The sequence below is a fragment of the Balaenoptera physalus genome (assembly GCF_965194825.1).
Source record: "Balaenoptera physalus genome assembly, chromosome: 4".
Classification (NCBI taxonomy): domain Eukaryota; kingdom Metazoa; phylum Chordata; class Mammalia; order Artiodactyla; family Balaenopteridae; genus Balaenoptera; species Balaenoptera physalus.
The window spans coordinates 74,320,485-74,343,088 of record NC_138891.1 but is presented as its reverse complement, the minus strand read 5'-3'; the positions used below and the strand labels follow the sequence as shown (position 1 = coordinate 74,343,088).

At 39.5% G+C, this 22,604-nt stretch overlaps 1 protein-coding gene across 4 annotated transcripts in view; it reads right to left on the bottom strand.

The window, feature by feature from the left end:
- UBXN7 (UBX domain protein 7) overlaps positions 1-17,896 on the bottom strand; it is a 68,202-nt gene extending 50,306 nt beyond the window's left edge. For 2 of the 4 annotated variants that reach the window (XM_082458660.1, XM_082458663.1), the window contains exon 1: positions 17,759-17,896. In XM_082458660.1, the coding sequence (XP_082314786.1) occupies positions 17,759-17,831 (73 nt within the window). In that variant the 5' untranslated portion in view covers positions 17,832-17,896. Of the gene's footprint in view, positions 1-13,166; positions 13,275-13,545; positions 13,667-17,758 lie in introns of all 4 variants that reach the window. The other 2 variants (XM_082458662.1, XM_082458661.1) reach the window with 2 other exon arrangements.
- Between the last annotated feature and the right edge of the window lie 4,708 nt (positions 17,897-22,604).

The window sequence follows — 22,604 nt, the reverse complement described above, 5'->3', positions numbered from 1 at the left end:
AGAACAAACAAAACCCAAAGTTAGCAGAAGGAAAGAAATCATAAAGATCAGATCAGAAATAAATGAAAAAGAAATGAAGGAAACAACAGCTAAAATCAATAAAACTAAAAGCTGGTTCTTTGAGAAGATAAAATTGATAAACCACTAGCCAGACTCATCAAGAAAAAAAGGGAGAAGACTCAAATCAATAGAATTAGAAGTGAAAAAGGAGAAGTAACAACTGACACTGCAGAAATACAAAAGATCATGAGAGATTACTACAAGCAACTCTATGCCAATAAAATGGCCAACCTGGAAGAAAAGGACAAATTCTTAGAAATGCACAACCTTCCGAGACTGGACCAGGAAGAAATAGAAAATATAAACAGACCAATCACAAGGACTGAAATTGAAACTGTGATTACAAATCTTCCAACAAACAAAAGTCCAGGACCAGATGGATTCACAGGCGAATTCTATCAAACATTTAGAGAAGAGCTAACACCTGTCCTTCTCAAACTCTTCCAAAATATAGCACAGGGAGGAACACTCCCAAACTCATTCTACAAGGCCACCATCACCCTGATACCAAAACCAGACAAAGAGGTCACAAAAAAAGAAAACTACAGGCCAATATCACTGATGAGCATAGATGCAAAAATTCTCAACAAAATACTAGCAAACAGAATCTAACAGCACACTAAAAGGATCATACACCATGATCAAGTGGGGTTCATCCCAGGAATGCAAGGATTCTTCAATATATGCAAATCAATCAATGTGATAAACCATATTAACAAATTGAAGGAGAAAAACCATATGATCATCTCAACAGATGCAGAAAAAGCTTTCAACAAAATTCAACACCCATTTATGAAAAAACCCTCCAGAAAGTAGGCATAGAGGGAACTTACCTCAACATAATAAAGGCCATATATGACAAACCCACAGCTAACATCGTTCTCAATGGTGAAAAACTGAAACCATTTCCACTAAGATCAGGAACAAGACAAGGCTGCCCACTCTCACCACTATTATTCAATATAGTTTTGGAAGTTTTAGCCATAGCAATCAGAGAAGAAAAAGAAATAAAAGGAATCCAAATCAGAAAAGAAGAAGTAAAACTGTCACTGTTTGCAGATGACATGATACTACACAGAGAATCCCAAAGATGCTACCAGAAAACTACTAGAGCTAATCAATGAATTTAGTAAAGTAGCAGGATATAAAATTAATGCACAGAAATCTCTAGCATTCCTATATACTAATGATGAAAAATCTGAAAGAGAAATTAAGGAAACACTCCCATTTACCACTGGAACAAAAAGAATAAAATACCTAAGAATAAACCTAACTAAGGAGACAAAAGACCTGTATGCAGAAAACTATAAGACACTGAGGAAAGAAATTAAAGATGATACAAACAGATGGAGAGATATACCATGTTCTTAGATTGGAAGAATCAACACTGTGAAAATGACTATACTACCCAAAGCAATCTACAGATTCAATGCAATCCCTATCAAACTACCAATGGCATTTTTCAAAGAACTAGAACAAAGAAATTTCACAGTTTGTATGGAAACACAAAAGACTCCGAATAGCCAAAGCAATCTTGAGAAAGAAAAACGGAGCTAGAAGAATCAGGCTCCCTGCCTTCAAACTATACTACAAGGCTACCGTAATCAAGAAAGTATGGTACTGGCACAAAAACAGAAATATATATCAATGGAACAGGATAGAAAGCCCAGAGATAAACCCACATGCATATGGTCACCTTATCTTTGATAAAGGAGGCAAGAATATACAATGGAGAAAAGACAGCCTCTTTAATAAGTGGTGCTGGGGAAACTGGACACCTACATATAAAAGAATGAAATTAGAATACTCCCTAAAACCATACACAAAAATAAACTCAAAATGGATTAAAGACCTAATGTAAGGCCAGACACTATAAAACTCTTAGAGGAAAATATAGGCAGAACACTCTATGACATACATCACATCAAGATCCTTTCTGACCCACCTCCTAGAAAAATGTAAATAAAAACAAAAATAAACGAATGGAACCTAATGAAACTTAAATGCTTTTGCACAGGAAAGGAAACCATAAACAAGATGAAAAGCCAACTCTCAGAATGGGAGAAAATATTTGCAAATGAAGCAACTGACAAAGGATTAATCTCCAAAATATACAGGCAGCTCATGCAGCTCAGTATCAAAAAAAAACCAAACAACCCAATCCAAAAATGGGCAGAAGACCTAAATAGACATTTCTCCAAAGAAGATATACAGATTGCCAACAAACACATGAAAGGATGCTGAACATCACTAATCATTAGAGAAATGCAAATCAAAACTACAATAAGGTATCACCTCACACGGGTCAGAATGGCCATCATCAAAAAATCTACAAACGATAAATGCTGGAGAGGGTGCGGAGAAAAGGGAACCCTCTTGCACTGCTTGTGGGAATGTAAACTGACACAACCACTATGGAGAACAGTATGGAGGTTCCTTAAAAAACTAAAAATAGAACCACCATATGACCCAGCAATCCCACTACTGGGCATACACCCTGAGAAAACCATAATTCAAAAAGAGTCATGTACCACAATGTTCATTGCAGCTCTATTTACAATAGCCAGGACATGGAACCAACCTAAGTGTCCATCTACAGATGACTGGATAAAGAAGATGTGGCACATATATACAATGGAATATTACTCAGCCATAAAAAGAAACGAAATTGAGGTATTTGTAGTGAGGTGGATGGAGTTAGTCTGTCATACAGAGTGAAGTAAGTCAGAAAGAGAAAAACAAATACCGTATGCTAACACATATATATGGAATCTCAAAAAAAAAAAACTGTTCTGAAGAACCTAGGGCCAGGACAGGAATAAAGATGCAGACGTAGAGAATGGACTTGAGGACACAGGAAAGGCGAAGGTTAAGCTGGGACAAAGTGAGAGAGTGGCATGGACATATATACACTACCAAACGTAAAAGAGATAGCTAGTGGGAAGTAGCCGCATAGCACAGGGAAATCAGCTCAGTGCTTTGTGACCACCTAGAGGGGTAGGATAGGGAGGGTGGGAGGAAGACGCAAGAAGGAGGAGATATGTGGATATATGTATACATATAGCTGATTCACTTTGTTATACAGCAGAAACTAACACACCACTGTAAAGCAATTATACTCCAATAAAAATGTTAAAAATAAATAAATAAATAAATAAATAAATAAATAAAAATTACCTTACTCCTCCATTCACACTTACGTCCTTCTGGAACTCCAATTAGATGTATGTTAGAACTCTTCATTCTATGCTGTGCCAATTTGTTTTTTACCTGTTCATGAGCTTTTAATTTAGTTAATTTTTTATAACTAGAAGTTCTGGGGTTTTTGTTTCCTAATCTGCCTGGTCATGTTTCAGAGACCCTTACTTCATACTCATATATCTTTTCATTTCATCTAATATATTAATCAAACTTACTGGAATTATTAAGACAAAATATAAAATTTCTGCAGTCTCTAGAGGTCACTTTCTCGTTTCTGCTGGCTCTTGCACACTATGCAATGTTTTTTTGTGCACTTTGTGATTTTTTTTTGACTATGATCTTAAGTGGCTTGGAATTTTAATCTGTAGATTTTTGAAGGCTGGGTTGAAGGTACATCCCTCCTAAGAGAAGATAACTTGATAGATTTTGTAAGGTACCTGAAGGCACCACCAAACAGAGACTATTTAAAATACATTCTTGGGGCTTCCCTGGTGGCACAGTGGTTAAGAATCTGCCTGCCAATGCAGGGGACACGGGTTCGAGCCCTGGTCCGGGAAGATCCCACATGCCGCGGAGCAACTAAGCCTGTGAGCCACAACTACTGAGCCTGCACTCTAGAACTTGCTCGCCACAACTACTGAAGCCCTCGCGCCTAGAGCCCGTGCTCCACAAGAGAAGCCACCGCAATGAGAAGCCTGTGCACCGCAACGAAGAGTAGCCCCCACTTGCCGCAACTAGAGAAAGCCTGTGAGCAGCAACGAAGACCCAACGCAGCCAAAAATAATAAAGTAAATACTAAATGTTAGTTCTTAAAAAAGTTTTTTTTAAATAAAATAAAATACATTCTTGACTTGAAGTTTTATGAAACCACATGGGAAACGTGACCCTGTAAGGACCCTTGTTATAAATTCTCAGAGAAGATTTCTCCTGCCACTCCCCAAATGCCAAGGTCCCAGCTTCATGTATGGGAGGGTTCTCCTTTCAGATTCCTCTCCTTAGGAAGGCTGCAAGCTTGTTTCCTGTGCCCTCTGACGCCATCAAAAGAGAAGTTCAAAGCCATCCAGTTAGGGCAGCTTCAACGAGGGTGAAAGCTTACTTAAAACCTCGCTAACATCTCATTTCCAATTTCATTTCATTTTTAGCTTCTGAATATTCTTTACTTTCTCACCAGCCCAATGATACATTTTATGAGATTTTTAAAAATATTTTATTCAGGATTTTCCTTCTCACTTGGGAGGGTTACTCATGGTATCTCTCTAGTTTAGTCCTACTGCCAGAAATGAACTGCTGACTCTACTCTTAATATCTTTCATTTGTTTTCTTTTCTCTACTATTATCTCTAAGGCTTTAAATCAAGTCCTTAATTCTTCTTACCTGGATTACTACAATAGGCTCCTAACTGATCATCATTCTATCTTCCACCTTGCTGCTGAAGTTATGTTCCAAAATACAAGTGTGATTATCACACACAAATACAAACACACACACACAGTTTAAATTCTTTAATGGCTCTCTGACAACCACAGTATAAATTCCAAAGTTCTTATGATCTGGCAAGTCCTCTGTGATCAGACCTCAGCTTATCTCTCTGGCTTTTCCTCTTCTCTTCTCCGTCCTATGCAATTCAGTACAGTCACACCAAATTACACACTTGGAAAGCCCTTATTCTCCTTATCTCCCCCTTCGTCTAGTTCATGCATGCTCAAGAATCACCATAAGTGTTACTTTTTTCAATTCCTGTGCTAAGCATTCTCTACACTACCTCCTCCCCACTCCCACCACTGTGATACTCTTCTATTACATACATGGACATACTACTAAGCAGTAAATACTTGTTTACTTTCTAGCTCCTCCAAAAGAGCAGGAGCTTCTTGAACACAGGGGTTGATTTTTTTCTTGGTACCCTAGCATCTAACGTCATGTTCGCTTGCATGTGATCAATATCTAATAAACTGACTTAAAACTATCTCATAGTACTTCACTTAACCAGTTAGTACACTGGGGAAAGAAAGGCCAGACTTCAGCCAAAACAACCCTTCTATATCCTTTGAATTTTTTTCCTCTTGGTTGCGCCACACGTTTGTGGGATCATAGTTCCCCGACCAGGGATTGAATCCCGGCCCTGGCAGTGAAAGCGCCGAGTCCTAACCACTGGACCACCAGGGAATTCCCCTATCCTTTGAATTTTAAACCGCATATATTTATATTTTAAATTTCATTTACAAAGCAATATGGTTACACTGTGGAAATCACAAATAGCAAATGGGTATTTAGGATAAATGAACTTAAGATAAAATGTCCAGTGAAAGCATCACATACAAATTTTAAATGTGCTATATCTCAAACAACATAAAGTGAAAATCACATGCTCCAAAAAACTGTTAGATGATACTGAGCAGCTACAGCTTTGTCAGAAAGCTGACAAAGAGATATCTAAATGCTAGTAAAAAAACAAAAAAAGAACAAAATTATTTCATGGAACATGACTGGAAAAAAGCAATATACAATATTGTGATTTAATGTTAAATCAATAAATAACATTATAAAAAAGCATCAATCATTTCACTTAAATCTCTAGAAATTTACATATTTATGTCAGTCAAAAATCTTTTTTGGGAACTGGACAAATACAGAATTGCCTTTTATTTGGGGTGTGCCTTATATCTGGGTATATATGGTAATTTAAGTTACATAGGGCCAGGGATGTTTTTTCTTTAAAAGGGCTTCATATATTACTCAAAATTGAGAAACTTTCCTCCACTATTCTCTCTTCAACCGCAAACAGCCCATCAGTCAACCAACAAATCCTACAGCTTCCATCTAATTAACAACACCCCTATCCATACTGTTCTATGTTCACTGCTATACTCTTTGTTCAGGCCTTCAACATCTCTTATATGAACTATCACATTTCTTTGCTCTTGGTCATGCTCCTATTGATATACCTTCTATATTGCAAAAGAATGTAAATTTGATTATCTCCCCTGTTTCAACAGTTCTGCACTGCTGACTGGAAAACTTTTCATCTCTCTTGAGCTGCACACAAGACTTGGCCCTTATAAACCGCTCCTATTTTATACCCTTCTGCTTTCATCTCACCTCTGTACCATTCCCTCCAGATGCAGGTGTTTTTGTAACCTAGGCAGATCACTTGGTGGTACTTTACAATGCCATGCCTCTGTATGATATGGAGAGTGACAGCAGTAAAATCAGTCCCCTCATTCTTCTTCTCGTTTTTTTTTTTTTTAATTTATTTTTGGCTGCATTGGGGTTGGGTCCTCGTTGCTGCATGCGGGCTTTCTCTAGTTGCTGTGCATGGGCTTCTCATTGCAGTGGCTTCTCTCTCCAGATCACGGGCTCTAGGTGTGCGGGCTTCAGCAGTTGTGGTGCACGGGCTCAGCTGCTCTGCAGCATGTGGGATCTTCCCGGACCAGGGCTTGAACCTGTGTCCCCTGCATTGGCAGGCGGATTCTTAACCACTGCACCACCAGGGAAGTCCCAGTCCCCTCATTTTTCTTGACAACACACCAAATACCCACCTGTTAAGTTGTGGACCTTCCCCCTCTCTCCTCACCCTAAAGTAGATACAGGAATAGATACTACTTTTCCACAGGGCCTTATCTCTATCCTTGTCTCTGCTAGCTCTTCTACCTTACAGACTTTAAAAACTCACTGAACTGGCCAGTTCTCACTTTTCTCAAACCAGTTCTCTCTCCATAAGTCCTCAGTCAAGCTGAACCAAAAGTTCTCAAATTCTATACTATATATAAAATAAGCAACAAGGTCCTACTGTATAGCGTAAGGAACTATATTCAATATCTTGTAAAAAACTATAATGGAAAAGAATAAGAAAAAGAATATATATATATGTATGTATAACTGAATCACTTTGCTGTACACCAGAAACTAACATAACATTGTAAAAACTAACTATACTTCAATAAAAATAAAATAATTTTAAAAAAAATGTTCTCAAGTTCTAGTATATACAGACTTATATTCTCACCATTAGGAAACACTTTAAAAAAGTGAAGTCTCGGACTTCCCTGGTGGTGCAGTGGTTAAGGATCCGCCTGCCAATGCAGGGGAAATGGGTCCGAGCCCTGGTCCGGGAAGATCCCACATGCTGCGGAGCAACTAAGCCCAGGTGCCACAACCACTGAGCCTGCACTCTAGAGGCCACAAGCCACAACTACTGAGCCCGCGTGCCACAACTACTAAGTCCATGCGCCTAGAGCATGTGCTCTGCAACAAAAGAAGCCACCACAATGAGGAGCCCGTGCACAGCAACAAAGAGTAGCCCCTGCTTGCCGCAACTAGAGAAGGCCCGCACGCAGCAACAAAGACCCAACACAGCCAAAAAAAAAAAAAAAAAGTGAAATCTCAAAATAAAAACAAATTCAACTTTTTGAGGGAAAGGAGGAGTTCAAATATCCCAGTAGCCGACTGTATGTTAGGTAATTAAATACAAACGCTTGGGGCAAAAACAGTACAAATTTGATGAAAACTTTCTATATCATTACTCATAAAACCTGAGGCTTTGTTTCAGTGTTTTTCTAATATTTTTACACTGTGTCTAGTTATACTGGTTACATTACTATATTTCTTAAATGCTAGTCTAAAAGTTCAGTGTCTATTGTACTCCACCATTTTAATTTATCTACACAGCAGCTTCTGAAAATTAAAAGGTTCCTGTATGTAAACTACTCTGGCTGCTTATTCCAGCAAGAGATGCATGAACTATTATCTTTGCCACATAATAAACCCTAAAACTAGCTTCTGAATGACATCTACTGATCTTTTTCTTTTCAGAGAATTAAATGGCTGAGTTTATACCATTTTGGCTCTTGTCTCTCTAGGTGCTCACCACACTGCACTAAAGCACCACAAAAGGCACAAAGAACATGCTGGGACTTCCCTGGTGGCGTAGTGGTTAAGACTCCGTGCACTCCCAATGCAGGGGGCCCAGGTTCGATCCCTGGCCGGGAAACTAGATCCCACGTGCATGCCACAACTAAGAGTTCACATGCCACAACTAAGGAGCCCATGTGCTGCAACAAAGGAGCCAGCGAGCCACAACTAAGGAGCCCATGTGCTGCAACTGAGGAGCTCGCCTGCTGCAACTAAGACCTAGTACAACCAAATAAATAAATAAATATTAAAAAAAAAAAAAAAAGAACATGCTGATGGGGGGATCGAAACTCCCTTCTGCTATAATAGCAACCAATCCCGGCTGCTTCACTCCTTTTGAAATTTGTTCATAAGGAAATTCAACTTAAAAATGACCACTGCTGGGAATTCCCTGGCAGTCCAGTGGTTAGGACTTGGCCCTTTCACTGCAAGGGCCTGGGTTCAATCCCTGGTGGGGGAACTAAGATCCTGCAAGTGGCCCCCGAAAAAAAGAGCTGATGTAGAAACACAGGAAAATGTAATAAAAGTATAGGTGAGTATTTCAGAGATCTACTGAACTACAGATTAAAATAGAATTTAGTAAAAGGGATTATACCGAGAATGACTTTAAGACAAAAATAAAGCTATAATAAAGGAAATAATAACTGTGATATTTTGGGGGGCAGAAGGTGTCAACACTCGAGGCTCAGAATTGCTTTTTTTAACATCTTTATTGGAGTATAATTGCTTTACAATGGTGTGTTAGTTTCTGCTGTATAACAAAGTGAGAACTGCCATTCTTATCTATAATCCTCACTTAACCATTTAGTGCTAGAATCTAAACTATAGACAGCATATCATATATCTTTTGACAATCTGACAGGATAACTTCCATCACTGGAGCTTGTCAGTATAGTGACCTAAGAGCTTTCCATAAAAGGGGTCTCTACTTACGAGATTTTTTAAAAAAGAAGCACATGCTAAATTCTGGCAAGACTGAAGAAGGCAGTATTAGAGAGGGCCCCAAGAAGCAAAGTACACCATTCACTTTCTTAAATAAAGCCAAATTATCTGAGCCATCTGTGCTTGTATAATCAGGCATTCTTAGTTTATCACTTGTTGTATCACTTAGTGTATCTTTTTTTTTTTTTAATGTAGATCCTGCCCCCACTCCAATTGGAAGGGTCTGGGTACGGCCCAGGAATATGCCATTTTTTAAAACATTTATTTATTTATTTGGTTGCGCTGGGTCTTAGTTGCAGCAGGAGGGCTCCTTAGTTGTGGTTTGTGGGCTCCTTTGTTATGGCTCACCGGCTCCTGAGTTGCGGCACACGGGCTCCTTAGTTGTGGCATGTGAACTCTTAGTTGCAGCATGCACGTGGGATCTAGTTCCCTGACCAGGGATCAAACCCGGACCCCTTGCATTGGGAGCACAGAGTCTTAACCACTGCGCCACCAGGGAGGTCCCAAGTGTATCGTTTTAGAAACAGAAGATAACTGAAGGATAATTAAAGGTTCCAGTGGTTCTCAATGTCAGGAAGTAGTAGAGACATCTAGAAATGTGAGACACCATTTTTGGTGTTTCATGATTAGGGGATGGGAGCACTACTGGCATTTAGTGGAGAGAAGCCAGGGGTGCCTTAGTAGGTTGGAAAACGTCTCCCCTCCCCTAAAGACTTCTCACACCTTCATTTCAGACTTCTGGCCTCCAGAACTGAGAGAATAACTGTGTTAAGCACTGCAGTTTGTGGTAATTTGTTACAGCAGCCACAGGAAACTCATACAAGCGCTAAATCTTCTGCAAGGAACGGAACAGTCCTACAGAACAAGAAACTGTCCTAGCCAAAATGCCAACAACACTTCCACTTAGCTAAACAGAGGAATAGAAGGTTAACTGAGAGGGCAAAGGAAAAGTAAGGAGGGCTAAATGATATAGAGGACAGGAACAGTGATAAACAAATTTAAACAAGTTACAAGTTTTACCTATATACTTAGAGGTAATAACAATTTTTGATGAGTCAGCCGTAAAAAAATTTGAAATTCTCTCTTATTATATTCAGAATGAAGAACAAATCTTTTTTAAAAGGGGGAGGGGGGCCTTTAAAAGAAACTTGCAGATTTAAACTACCTGTAAACCTGTTCATGGGCTTATTTTGAGGTCTCAATATTATAGGTAGCAGCAGGATAGCTTAATTTAACCCAGTGTCTTAGTTTGTTCGGGCTGCTCTAACAAAACTACCATAGACTGGGTGGCTTAAACAACGAACATTTATCTCTCACAGTTCTGGAGGTTGGGAAGTCAAAGATCAGGCTCCAGCAGATTTGGTGTGTGGTGCAGGCCCACTTCCTGGTTGATAAGACAGTTGTCTTTTCCGTGTGTACTCACATGGAGGAAGGGGCCAGATAGCTCTCTGGGGTCTCCTTTTAAGTATACTAATCCCATTCATAAGGACTCCACCCTCATGACCTAACCACCTCCCAAAGGCCCCACCTCCTAATACCATCACACTGGGGGCTCAGGATTTCAAAATACGAATTTTGGGAAGGACACAAAAATTCAGTCCATAACACCCCATAATCCATATCTATGGCAGAAGTCCCACTTTACTGTTTCTCACCACATGCACTTTTTATTTATCCATTACCTTTTCTTCCATCTGCTTTAGCTTGCTAATGGCACCAAAGGCATTAACCCAGCTTGTGGCACCCAATTTATCAATGGCCATCTCCTTGCTGCTGCCTCTTAGTTCACACTCTTTCTCCTTTAATAACTTCATATAGAAAATAGCCCCAAACCTGTAATGCAGTCTATGTTTCCACCACAGCTGGAAAGAAGAATCAAGAGACATTTCAAACTTTAGTAGTCCTTTATACCTATTCTCTACACTATTTTCAATGCCAAAAGAACAGTCTCTTCACTATTATCAAGGAACCTAAGTATGGTAGTCACAGAGATTTTTTTTAAAAAGAAAAAAAATCCCTCTACAGACCCTTTCTTGCCCCACAGGGATAGAGCACAGAAATGACAGGGACACAAAGTGGTTACTTTTTGGTTCTACACTTCCCCTAGAAATGATAATAAAGCCAGCCAGACTATCCACCAAGGAAATGAGAGTCGGTGACAGTTGCAAGAAGTAAGATCAAAGTTCAACCTCCTCACTGGTCTCCCATCCTGGAGTTTTTAAGTATTGAGAAATAGAAAATATTTTTAAAAATATTTATATACAAGCACTATGGAGAACACTATGGAAGTTCCTTAAAAAACTAAAAATAGAACTACCATATGATCCAGCAATCCCACTCCTGGGCATATATCCGGATAAAACCATAATTTGAAAGGATACATGCACCCCACTGTTCATTGTAGCACTATTGACAATAGCCAAGACAGGGAAGCAACCTAAATGTCCATAAACAGAGGAACGGATAAAGAAAATGTGGTATATATACACAATGGAATATTACTCAGCCATAAAAAAGGATGAAATAATGCCATTTGCAGCAACATGGATGGACCTAGAGATTACATACCAAGTGAAGTAAGTCAGACAGAGAAAGACAAAATGCAAAATGGTGTATGTATCAATAGTAACTTAGGAAAATAGTATGACAATTTTTTAAAGTTACACACCTATCATATGATCCCACTCCTAACTATTTATCCAAAGGAAATGAAAACATACATTCACACACTTGTACACTAATGTTTTTGGCAGCTTTATTTATAATCTCCCAAACAAGAAACAACAAAATTATCCATTCATTTAATGAATGGATAAACAAATTGTAGTATATCCATACAATGGTATATAATTCACCAATAAAAAGGAACTACTCATACCACAACATCATGAATGAATCTCAAACGCAGTATGTTAAGTAAAAGAAGCCAGACTCAAAAGAAGCCTGACTACATACTGTGATTCCATTTATATGACATTCTGGAAAAGAAAAACAATAGACAAAAAGATTAGGCTACAGGTGAGAGAAGGGACTGACTACAAAGGGACAGGGGGAAATTTTTGAGGATAGAACTGTCCTGCATCTTGGGGACTTCCCTGGTGGTGCAGTGGTTAAGAATCTGCCTGCCAATACAGGGGATACGTGTTCGATCCCTGGTCCAGGAAGATCCTACATGCCGCGGAGCAACTAAGCCCGTGTGCCCTAACTACTGAGCCTGAGCTCTATAGCCTGTGAGCCACAACTGCTGAGCCCATGTGCTGCAACTACTGAAGCCTGCGCACCTAGAGCCCGAGCTCCGCAACAAGAGAAGCCACAGCAATGAGAAGCCCATGCACTGCAACGAAGAGTAGCCACCGCTCGCCACAACAAGAGAAAGCCCGCACACAGCAAGACCCAACGCAGCCAAAAATAAATAAATAAATAAATAAATAAATAAATTTATTAAAAAAAAAAAAAGAACCGTTCTGCATCTTTATTGTGGTTTTACGACTGCATGCACTTATGAAAACTTTAACTCTACACTAAAAATGTTACATTTTACTGTATGCAAATTATAGCCTTTATTTTAACAGAATTTGGGTTTATATTTTGTATGTGTTCTTTTTATTTCATTTTTTTAAACACTTAATTTTTATTGCATTTTTACTAAAGCACTGGTCTATGGGGAATTCTCTCCTTTCACTGCTGAGGGCCCGGGTTCGATCCCTGGTCGGGGAACTAAGATCCCACAAGCCACGTGTGGCGTAGCCAAAAAAAAAAGAAAAGAAAAATTAACGTATTGGTCTATGAAGATTTTTTTTAAAGGGGTCGGGGGGGGCGGTCCTTTCCTACAAATAAATTTGAGAAGCACTGACCTAAGACATATAACCCTAAATCACTTTACTTCTCTGGGCCTTCAATTTCTCATTTTAACTCAGAAATGGGTCAATATGGTTTCTAAGATGTCTTCCAACCCTAACCAAGAAAAATCTGTGAATATTCAATGATTTCTGGTTTCCTAACGTGCCTACATAATATCTGACATATTACCCTACTCCTAATGTTTAAAGTACCATCACATTCTCCTGGTTTTCCTCCTACATCTTTGGTTTCTTCCGATCCTTCTCTGTACTTTCTTCTTTACCGTCTGTTAGATGTTAGTGTTCCTTCAGCTTTGTGTCCTGGAACAAAGGACACATCCACTTTTATAGCTTCAACTGCCATCAATATGACTCATCAGATGTCACTCTTCTTTCTAGACCCAAATATTCATTTCCCTACTGAACAGCTCCATTTGGAAGTCCCACAGGCAGCAACTTACCTAAGCTGAACTAATCATCTCCCCAAACCTCTGCTACTATTCCATACCTTCACAAATTGTACTATTATAAACTTAGACGTCCAAAACAGAATCCTAAGCTTCATTCTGACTCCTCTGAATTCTTCCCTTACCTTTCAGAGTCCACTTCTCTGCCACTAACTTATTTCAGGACACCAGCATCTTCAATTATTGCAACAGTCTTCTACTGATGTCTATGCCTACCTCTTCTCCCCTATGGCCAAGCAGCTCTTTCTGAAAAAACCAAATATGATTGTGTCACTCCTCTAATTAAAACTTTTCACTGACTCCCCATTACATTCAGAATAAAGCCAAGATTTCTTAACATGAGTTACAAGGCCCTTCCTAATCTGGTACCCTCTTATCTCTTCAGCCCCATTTATTGCATCTCACACAAGCTATGTTCTCTTCATTTGGAATTATCATCAATTCCCTCAACCTACTGTCTCTCCTTTCTTGTCTCCATATGTATGCCTGTCCCTCTTTCCTCCAGGTCTCTGCACATGTTTCTCCTGTCAGAAACAGCTCTCCTCCAGGTTTTAGCTTAGAAATTATTTCTTCTGGGAAGCTTTTCTTGACCTCCCTCATTTGTGCTACCGTAACAGCTCCTTACCATTATCCCAATGTATTACAATACCCATTTATGTGTCTGTATTCCCATTAACCTTTAAGCTTTTTGAGGACAGACACCATGTCTTGCTCATGGTAGTATCCCCAAGATCTGAACCATGCCTGGCACATAGTAGTCTATTAATTAATACTGAGTTTACTAGTAAGAGTCTACTCACAACTCAAAAAAATTTATTCCCTCCCTAAATTTCTGCTCAAACTTCATTAACACTCTTTGAAATAGTTCTTAAAATTCCAGAAGAGTTTTCTTTTAATATCTAGAACACTTGCAACTACCTTTCTTAACACAGAGAACTTAAATACACTTTAATACTAACCCAAGAAAAATGTATTGTAGAAAGAATATGAATGGAAGTTGACCACAAATCCAAATACTACCAACACCAAGAGTTTCTAATTTAACAAATATGCATTCATTCAACAATTTTAAAAAAGATTAAACTAAAGGGGTTCTATAATTTCATTAAGTTTGTGAATGCCTACTATACACAAAGCTTTATGGAATGCTACACTAGCAACCACTTGTACTCTTCTCAGCCTCACTTTCTATTCCCTCACTTTTTGGCCTTACCTTCTGATTGTGTATTTATTTCTATCTATTCTATAGCATCTATATCTCCCTCATCTCATGAATTATTCTGATTACATCTATGCATTTTGTATATGTGTGGCTGGATGTCAGTCCAAGTTGGTGTTAATGGGATACTGCTGTGGTTCAAAACATTTTTAAAAACTGCTCTTTTGGAATTACCTTCAGATCCAGTGGCACATTCTTTCCTCAGGTTTTGAGAACTGATATAACTTCTCAAAGTAGTCAGCAGTCTAAGCCATGTATGAGAGTATCAAGGGAGATCAAACTGAGTAATACTGTAAAATGTGGTAGACTATAAAATAACAGGACTGGTTTTCTATGTAGCTTGAAATAATGCTAATGGCATCAACGGTAAAGGTACATAGCTTCTCAGTGTGACCACTTCAAAGACCATCACTTCCCTTGGCTATCTGCTTATCAAAGGGTTTAATCATAGGAAAAATGTTTATGATGTAACGTTAATTGAAAATTTCAGAATTCTAAATTATGTACATTATGATCCACAATGTAAAAATAATTTTAAAGTAATTAAAAAAATAAAAATAAGTATGTAAACAAGAACTGGAAGATAATATGTGAAATAAATAATATTACTATTGTGAGAATGAACTAGTGTTTCTTTTTTCAAAATTATTTCATGTTGTGATTTTTTTTAATGTTTTTTAAAAGTCAGAGTCATTACTTCATACTCACATATCATAGAGAGAGAGTGTGAGAGAGATCTGTTCTATTTAGTGAGAAATAAAAGTTAAAATTCTTTCAATTTTCTCTACTTCTAAATGCCACAGAAAAGGTAAGACTCACATTTTTGAAAATGCATTGCTTTTTACCACAATGTTGGGCTTCCAAGTAAGTAAAATCTTTTTGAAATGAGAGCATAAACTCTTAAGGTCAGTTTCATTCATCTAGCAATAAATAAATTTCAAATACCTTTCTGTCATAAATACTACAATTTAAAATATTAGTGGGGACTTCCCTGGTGGTCCAGTGGTTAAGACTCTGCGCTTCCATTGCAGGGGGCACGGGTTCCATCCCTGGTCGGGGAATTAAGATCCCATATGCCGTGCGGCCAAAAAAAAAAAAAATATATATATATATATATACACACACACACATACACACACACACACATTTTTTTAGGATATATTAAAGGGAGTAAAGGGGTCAATCATGTGTTTCTAATATTTAATTACTATCTTGTAAAAAAATTATTATAAATCCATAATACATTAAGAACAATCTAAGGTATTTTCGCTTTTACAGACCTCCAGATACCACTGTCTACTGAGGGTCTCCAACTTGATTCAGGAATAGAAGGGCCTGTGACCAGGAAACAAGCCATGAAGACTAGCTGACAGAAACAGAATTAAAGCAATTAAGTGAGTCACTTCATCTCACCACATTTTGGGTTTTGTCTACACATACCAAAAATGTTGCATTAGGAGAAATAATGTGAGACTAAAACAATCTGACTTCCTAAAGTGGTAGTTAGCGTAAAAAACTGGAATGAAATAGGTGGCATCTTAAACCACCTCTAGAAAATCTAAAGAAAAGATAATGATAATCACTTCTATATGTAATTCACTACAAAGATTTTTCTATATAAACATAATACAGCAATAATTTTCTGATTTTCCCAATAATGATCTGCTTAGACACTGGGAAATGCATTACATCTCTAATATAATAGTCCAATCACAATTTTTAAATATTAAGAAAAGTTATCATTCCATTTCTCATCCCAATTTTGTTACAAATTTTACTTTATCAACTTTGACTTGATGTTTCATGCCCACAAGCTAGACAATGCATCAAAAATATGGTTATCGCTGCAAAGTAAAAAATAAAACTAGCTTTAACTATTAAAACGACAACTCGCAACAACCGGTAGTGGTTAAAACACAAAATTTCACTTAACCAGATCTTGCACGTCAAACTCTGGATACATTCAAAATGGAAATGTTCTCTGCATCTAACAAACTACCAAATAAAGTATAGATCTGCTAACATTCTGACCTCCTTACAAAACGACAAACTAGAACGGCAAAATTACACTCAGGCACATGTAGTACTCTTCTCTCAAATCACTCCACAGAGAACTTCATCATTTGCTCCGCCCTCTAATAACTCATGCAAAAAAAGTTCAGCACCATCACAGAGAACAAGACAGAGAGAATTCATAGAATGGCTTAGGGCCTTTCCTCCAGGCAGTAAGAGGATCTGCGTGTGCTCTTCGCAGGGGTCCAAAGGAAAAGAAAAACCGAGGGTTTGGGGGATACTGACATCCAGAAACTGATTTTGTCTCAAAGAAGTTTCTGCCATCATTCCTATTTTATCAGCAGGAGGCCCTGGCGCCATCGTCTCAGTCTTTATTATTTTTTAATGGGGAGGTGGGAAACGCCACCGAGGATTCCTCCAGGCCTTTCCTATTAAGGTCTGGGGGGGTTCCCCCTCATTCTTCTCTTAAAACCTCAGTCTGGAGGGTACTCCTCAGCACCCCCCCCCCTTTCTGGCGGCCTATCCCCCGAGATCGGTAAAGGCGCTGCCGAACCCACCAGCCTCGCCGTTAAGGCGGGAGGGCCCGAACACGCCAGGGCCACAGCGATGGCTCCGAGGGGCCCAGAAAGGGGAAGGGCAGGCAGGCCAGGCACGGGGGGGAGAATGACCTGGCCAAGGAAAAAAGGAATAAGGAGGTGAGGGGATGCGCTGCACCCCAAGGCTGCACAGAGAAGAGGCGATGATGATGAAGGAGGAGGGCGGTGGCCCGGGTGCGGCCCCCCACCTCTCCCGCCCCCAGGTCCCCGGGCCGGCGGGGGAGGATGAGCTCGGCCCATTCCCCGGGTCTGGGCTGAAAGGGGGTGGGGAGGTTTCCCTCCACACTGCGAGAAGACCAAGAACGAGGGTATGGGGTGCGCGGGGGTGAGGGGGTGTCTCCCGCCTGAACCCGGAGACCCGACGCCGTCGTCGCCTCTTCCTCAGGAGGGAGGACGAGAGCTGTGGGTAAAGCCCGAGGGAGGAATGCATGAAGGTAAAGGGAAGCCCAGGGCAGATCGGCCGCCCGCTCCAGACCCCACTCTCCACCTTCCGGTAACCGCGTCTCTTACCGGTGATGGCGGTGAACTGCTGAATTAACCCCTTCAGCGCCGAGGACGCCGCGGAGCCCCCGTGGGCAGCCATCTTACCGCCGCCGCCGCTGCCGCCGAACAACAACACAGACACACACGGAACGCCCTCCCCCACCTCGCCGCACGGTTTGCGCAGGCTCATTGACCGCCCCCAAGCTCCGCCCCTCCCGCCCAGGCCCCCCGCGGCGGCCTGCGCAGGCGCACTTCCAGATCGGCCCGGGAGAGCTTTCTGCTCCCCGGGTTGGCTGCTCGGTTGCTGTCCGGCACCGCATCCTTCATTGCAACCTCTGGTGCCTTCCTCTCCAAGCTCCAAGGCCAGTCTCAGAGACGCGATATTGCTTCCTAAGTTTCCGAAGGGCTTGGTAGGTAGTAGGCTCTTTGCGTTTCAGCTTCACAAGCTTTATTAACCGACCCAACTGCCGACGACAGTATATTTTTTGTTTTTGCAACTCCAGAGCCCTCTGCTAGGTTTCCTGCAACTCCTATCAAAATACAAATCCTACATTGTTGCACTAAAGCGACTTTCGCACCTGCTCCCCAGCCTCTAAACTAATTGATTAGTGCGGCAGCCCATGCAACAGAAGTAAAATGCCAGAACCCGTGGTCCAGTCCACTTTCCTTCAATAAATTTGCAACACATCTCCCCTCAAGGTCTCAGTTTCCTCACCTATAAAATGAGAAGGTGTCATTTATGTAAGGAAAAAAAATGTGTATATGTATATACAGTATAGGAAAGAAATGTATAGAAAGGTCACTGGAAAGGTGTCCTCAGAACGATAATGGTTACCTCTAAGAGAGGGGAGCAATGGGGGGCATGGTGAAAGCGGACTTTGAGGGGTTTTTTATCCTTTATTTTTAAACAGAGATAATATTAGTATGTTAACTATATGATTTAAAGTACTTTAAAAAACAATTACAGGGCTTCCCTGGTGGCGCAGTGGTTAAGAATCCGCCTGCCAATGCAGGGGACACTGGTTCAAGCCCTGGTCCGGGAAGATCCCACATGCCGCGGAGCAACTAAGCCCGTGCACCACAACTCCTGAGACTGCGCTCTAGAGCCCACGAGCCACAACTACTGAGCCCGCGTGCCACAACTACTGAAGCTCGTGTGCCTAGAGCCCGTGCTCCACAACGAGAGAAGCCACCGCAATGAGAAGCCCGTGCTCCACAACGAGAGAAGCCACCGCAATGAGAAGCCTGCGCACCGCAACGAAGAGAAGCCCCCTCTCGCCACAACTAGAAAAAGCCCGCGCGCAGCAACGGAGACCCAATACAGCCAAAAATATATAAATAAAATAAATAAATTTATAAAAAAAAAAAAAAAAAAAAAAAAACAATTACAGGAGTACACTCAAATCTGGTGATCCCCCCACCTTGAACATAAAGAGACTCAGTTTAGGTTCTAGCCTCCCACCTCCCACCCACATATTTTGCATCTACACAGAAAAATGGCCCAATAAAAGACGAGATGAGTCATCTGGAGAATTGACCCATCCTGAGAGTCTGTAAATGTGCTATAGGGATGAATTAAAAAATAACCAAGTTAAATCAAAGTAACCATAGGGTTATATGATTGGTGTATAAGAAAGCAGACTCCTAACCAAGAGTATTGTCGGTTAAATGACAACCTCCTAGGTTGCTGCAGTTTTCTAGATGGGTTGAGGAAGCCCAGGAACCAGTTGTAGATTTGGGAAGCTGTTTGGTTCACATTGACACAAAGGTGCAAAAATGGAGGTGAAAACCAGAGCAAGAAACAGTGTGACCTCTTCCTTCCTAAAGTCTGTGTCACTATAGCCAACCATGCAAAATGGGGTTCCAAATAAAATAGTCTCTCTACAAAAACTAGATGCAGTGATTTCTGTACCTCCATTAAATGGAGAGACTAACAATGAGATCTGTAGGATTACTTCCAAGGTCTTAGGGTTCAGATATAGTGATGTCATTTTTAGATTAATCTTCTGAAAAACTGGTAAAGATCGTGGTATCCACAACTCTAGAAAAGATTTTGTAGAAATTAAAATGTAAGCTAAAAGAAAAGGAGGCAGGAAACTAATAACAAAACCTTGAAAATAAGTTTTGGATTGTTAAAGAATATGAAAGAGGGACTTCCCTGGTGGTGCAGTGGTTAAGAATACACCTGCCAGTGCAGGGGACATGGGTTCGAGCCCTGGTCCAGGAGGATCCCACAACTACTGAGCCTGCGCTCTAGAGCCCCCGAGCCACAACTACTGAGCCTGCATGCCACAGCTGCTGAAGCCTGCGCGCCTAGAGCCTGTGCTCCGCAACAAAAGAAGCCACCGCAATGAGAAGCCCGTGCACCGCCACAAAGAGTAGCCCCCGCTCTCCACAACTAGAGAAAGCCCGTGGGCAGCAACGAAGACCCAACACAGCCAAAAATAAATAAATAAATTTATTAAAAAAGAAAAGAATATGAAAGACCTTTAGAATCACAAGAAAATATATTTATATATATCCCCCAAATCATGGAAAATATGTTCTTTAAAAAACATGGATTATCCTCAGAAAATTGAACTGCAAAAGTATTATACATTGAATGACGGAAAATTAAAGTTTTAGATGACAAAGAGCAAATACCCAAAGCTAAACGTCAGTTACTATTTGAATTCTTTCACCAAATTACACTAGGATTTTGTTTTTATTTTTAGGTCTGGTTTTAAGAGTCCCTGTCACAAATCAATTTGTACCATGTTACTGTAATTGAAGGGAATGACAGTAAATGAGCTAGAGGGGATACTCAAGATAATCTGATTCAACACTTCTATTTTATCACTACTCTCCTGAGAGAGAGTTTGAAAGAGTTGCTCAAGGCCACACAATGGTGGGGTAGAGACTGGAACCCAAATCCCTTGAATCCTAAATGTACTATACTTTGATTGTAAACTAAAATGACAATATTTCTTTTATTTAAAAACCAGATAATTAGATTATGTAGCTTAAAAAAATCCAACTATATGCTGTTGAAACAAGATATACCTAAAACATAAGGATAAAGAAAAATTAAGGGAAAAGTAAAAAAGACATGCAGAAGTACTATTAAGGAAATGAAAGGTGGAGTAGCTATATTCATTTCAGACAAAATAGGCTTTAAAGCAAAATGTATCATTAGCGATAAAGAGGCGTCACTATATAATGACAAAAAGAACAAATCACCAGGAAGATAAAACAATTCTAAATCTGTATGCATCTAGTAATATGATCTCAAGTGTGTATAAAGAAAAATTAATTTTTAAAGAAGAAATGACAAACATACAATTAAACAACCCCCATCTCTCCGGCAAAAGTAGGAAAGATACAGAAAATACTTATTCTATTCAAGCACCTGTGGAACAAAATAAAAATTGACCACAAAGCAATTCTCAACAAATGCCAAAGAATCATGATGATATAGAACATGTTCTCTAAATATTGATCAGTTAAAAATTAGAAGTTAGTTTTAAAAGAATAACTTTTAAAAAACTCACATACTTGGAAATTAAAAACAAACTTCTAAATAAGTCATGGACCAAAGACAAAATAAAAGTGGTGTATCATTCAGGGTTCCAACAGATAACAAATGGTCACTCAATTTTTAAAAAAACAAATTTTAAAGATGTGGGCAGGATATATGGGAATCAAGGGACAATGGAGGATCTGGGACTAGCAACAGTGGAACAGTCACAACCTCTAGGTCCAAAGGGACAGGAGATAGAGGAGTTACTGGAATACCAAAAGAGAATCTTATTTGCAGAACAGGCCATCTTTTAAGAAGCAGTGACCTTCTGTCAAGGGATGTAACCAGCAATCTCACAGAGAAGAAACCAGGAAAATAAATACCCTGACTTCGTTTTCCTTCTCCACTACCATCTCTTGCCAGGAATTCCCACTAGCAGAACCCAGCTGGAAGACAGAGGACACAGCAACCTGTGGGACAGAGAGCAGGGTGGAGAGGGGAGGAAGTGAGTGGGTCTGGAGGGGCAAAGGGAAATTGATAGAAACAAATGGAAAGTGAGAAATATTTGAAACTGAATTGTCATGGAAATACATATCAGAATTTGTGGAATGCAGTTTTAACAGTACCTAAAGGAAAAGTTTATAACCTTAACTGGTTATATTAGAGAAGGCTAGAAAATGAACAGCTCAATAACTAATCAAGAAGTTAATAAAGAAACAGCAGAGTTAACCTAGGGAAATTTGAAGGGGAAAACGCAGAAATCAATATAATAGAAAACAAAATACAAAAGCTGGTTCTCTGAAATAACAAGTAAAATTTAAATCCTTTTACAAATTAGATTAACAAAAAAAGGAACATAGCAGATACAGCAGTGATTTTTATACTAAGAGAATATTATGAACATTGTGCCAATAAATTAGGAAACAGATAAATGACAGTTTCCTGGAAAAATAAAATTTACCAAAATTGACTCAACTATGAGTAGACTTATGACAATTAACAAAATTTTCACCACACAAATAAACAACCAGGCCCAGATGACTTTACAGGTGACTTCTACCAAGAAAAAAGAAGAAGAAGAAAAGAAACAGATGATCCCAAACTTATGCAAATTATTCCAGAAAAAGAAACAAAAGAGACAAATAGCTCTTTCTGAAAACAAAGCAGTAAATGAAAGCTCAGCCTCACTTATGGTTAACTGAGATAAAAATGTTATACTGAACCAAAATTTAGAAATCCAATAACACACACACATATGTACGTACATGTACACATTTATTTTTTAATCGGATTTATTCAGGAATGCAGGTATAATTTTACAGTAAAAAGATCTTTCAGTGCAATCACAATAGTAGAATAAATTAAATATGAGAA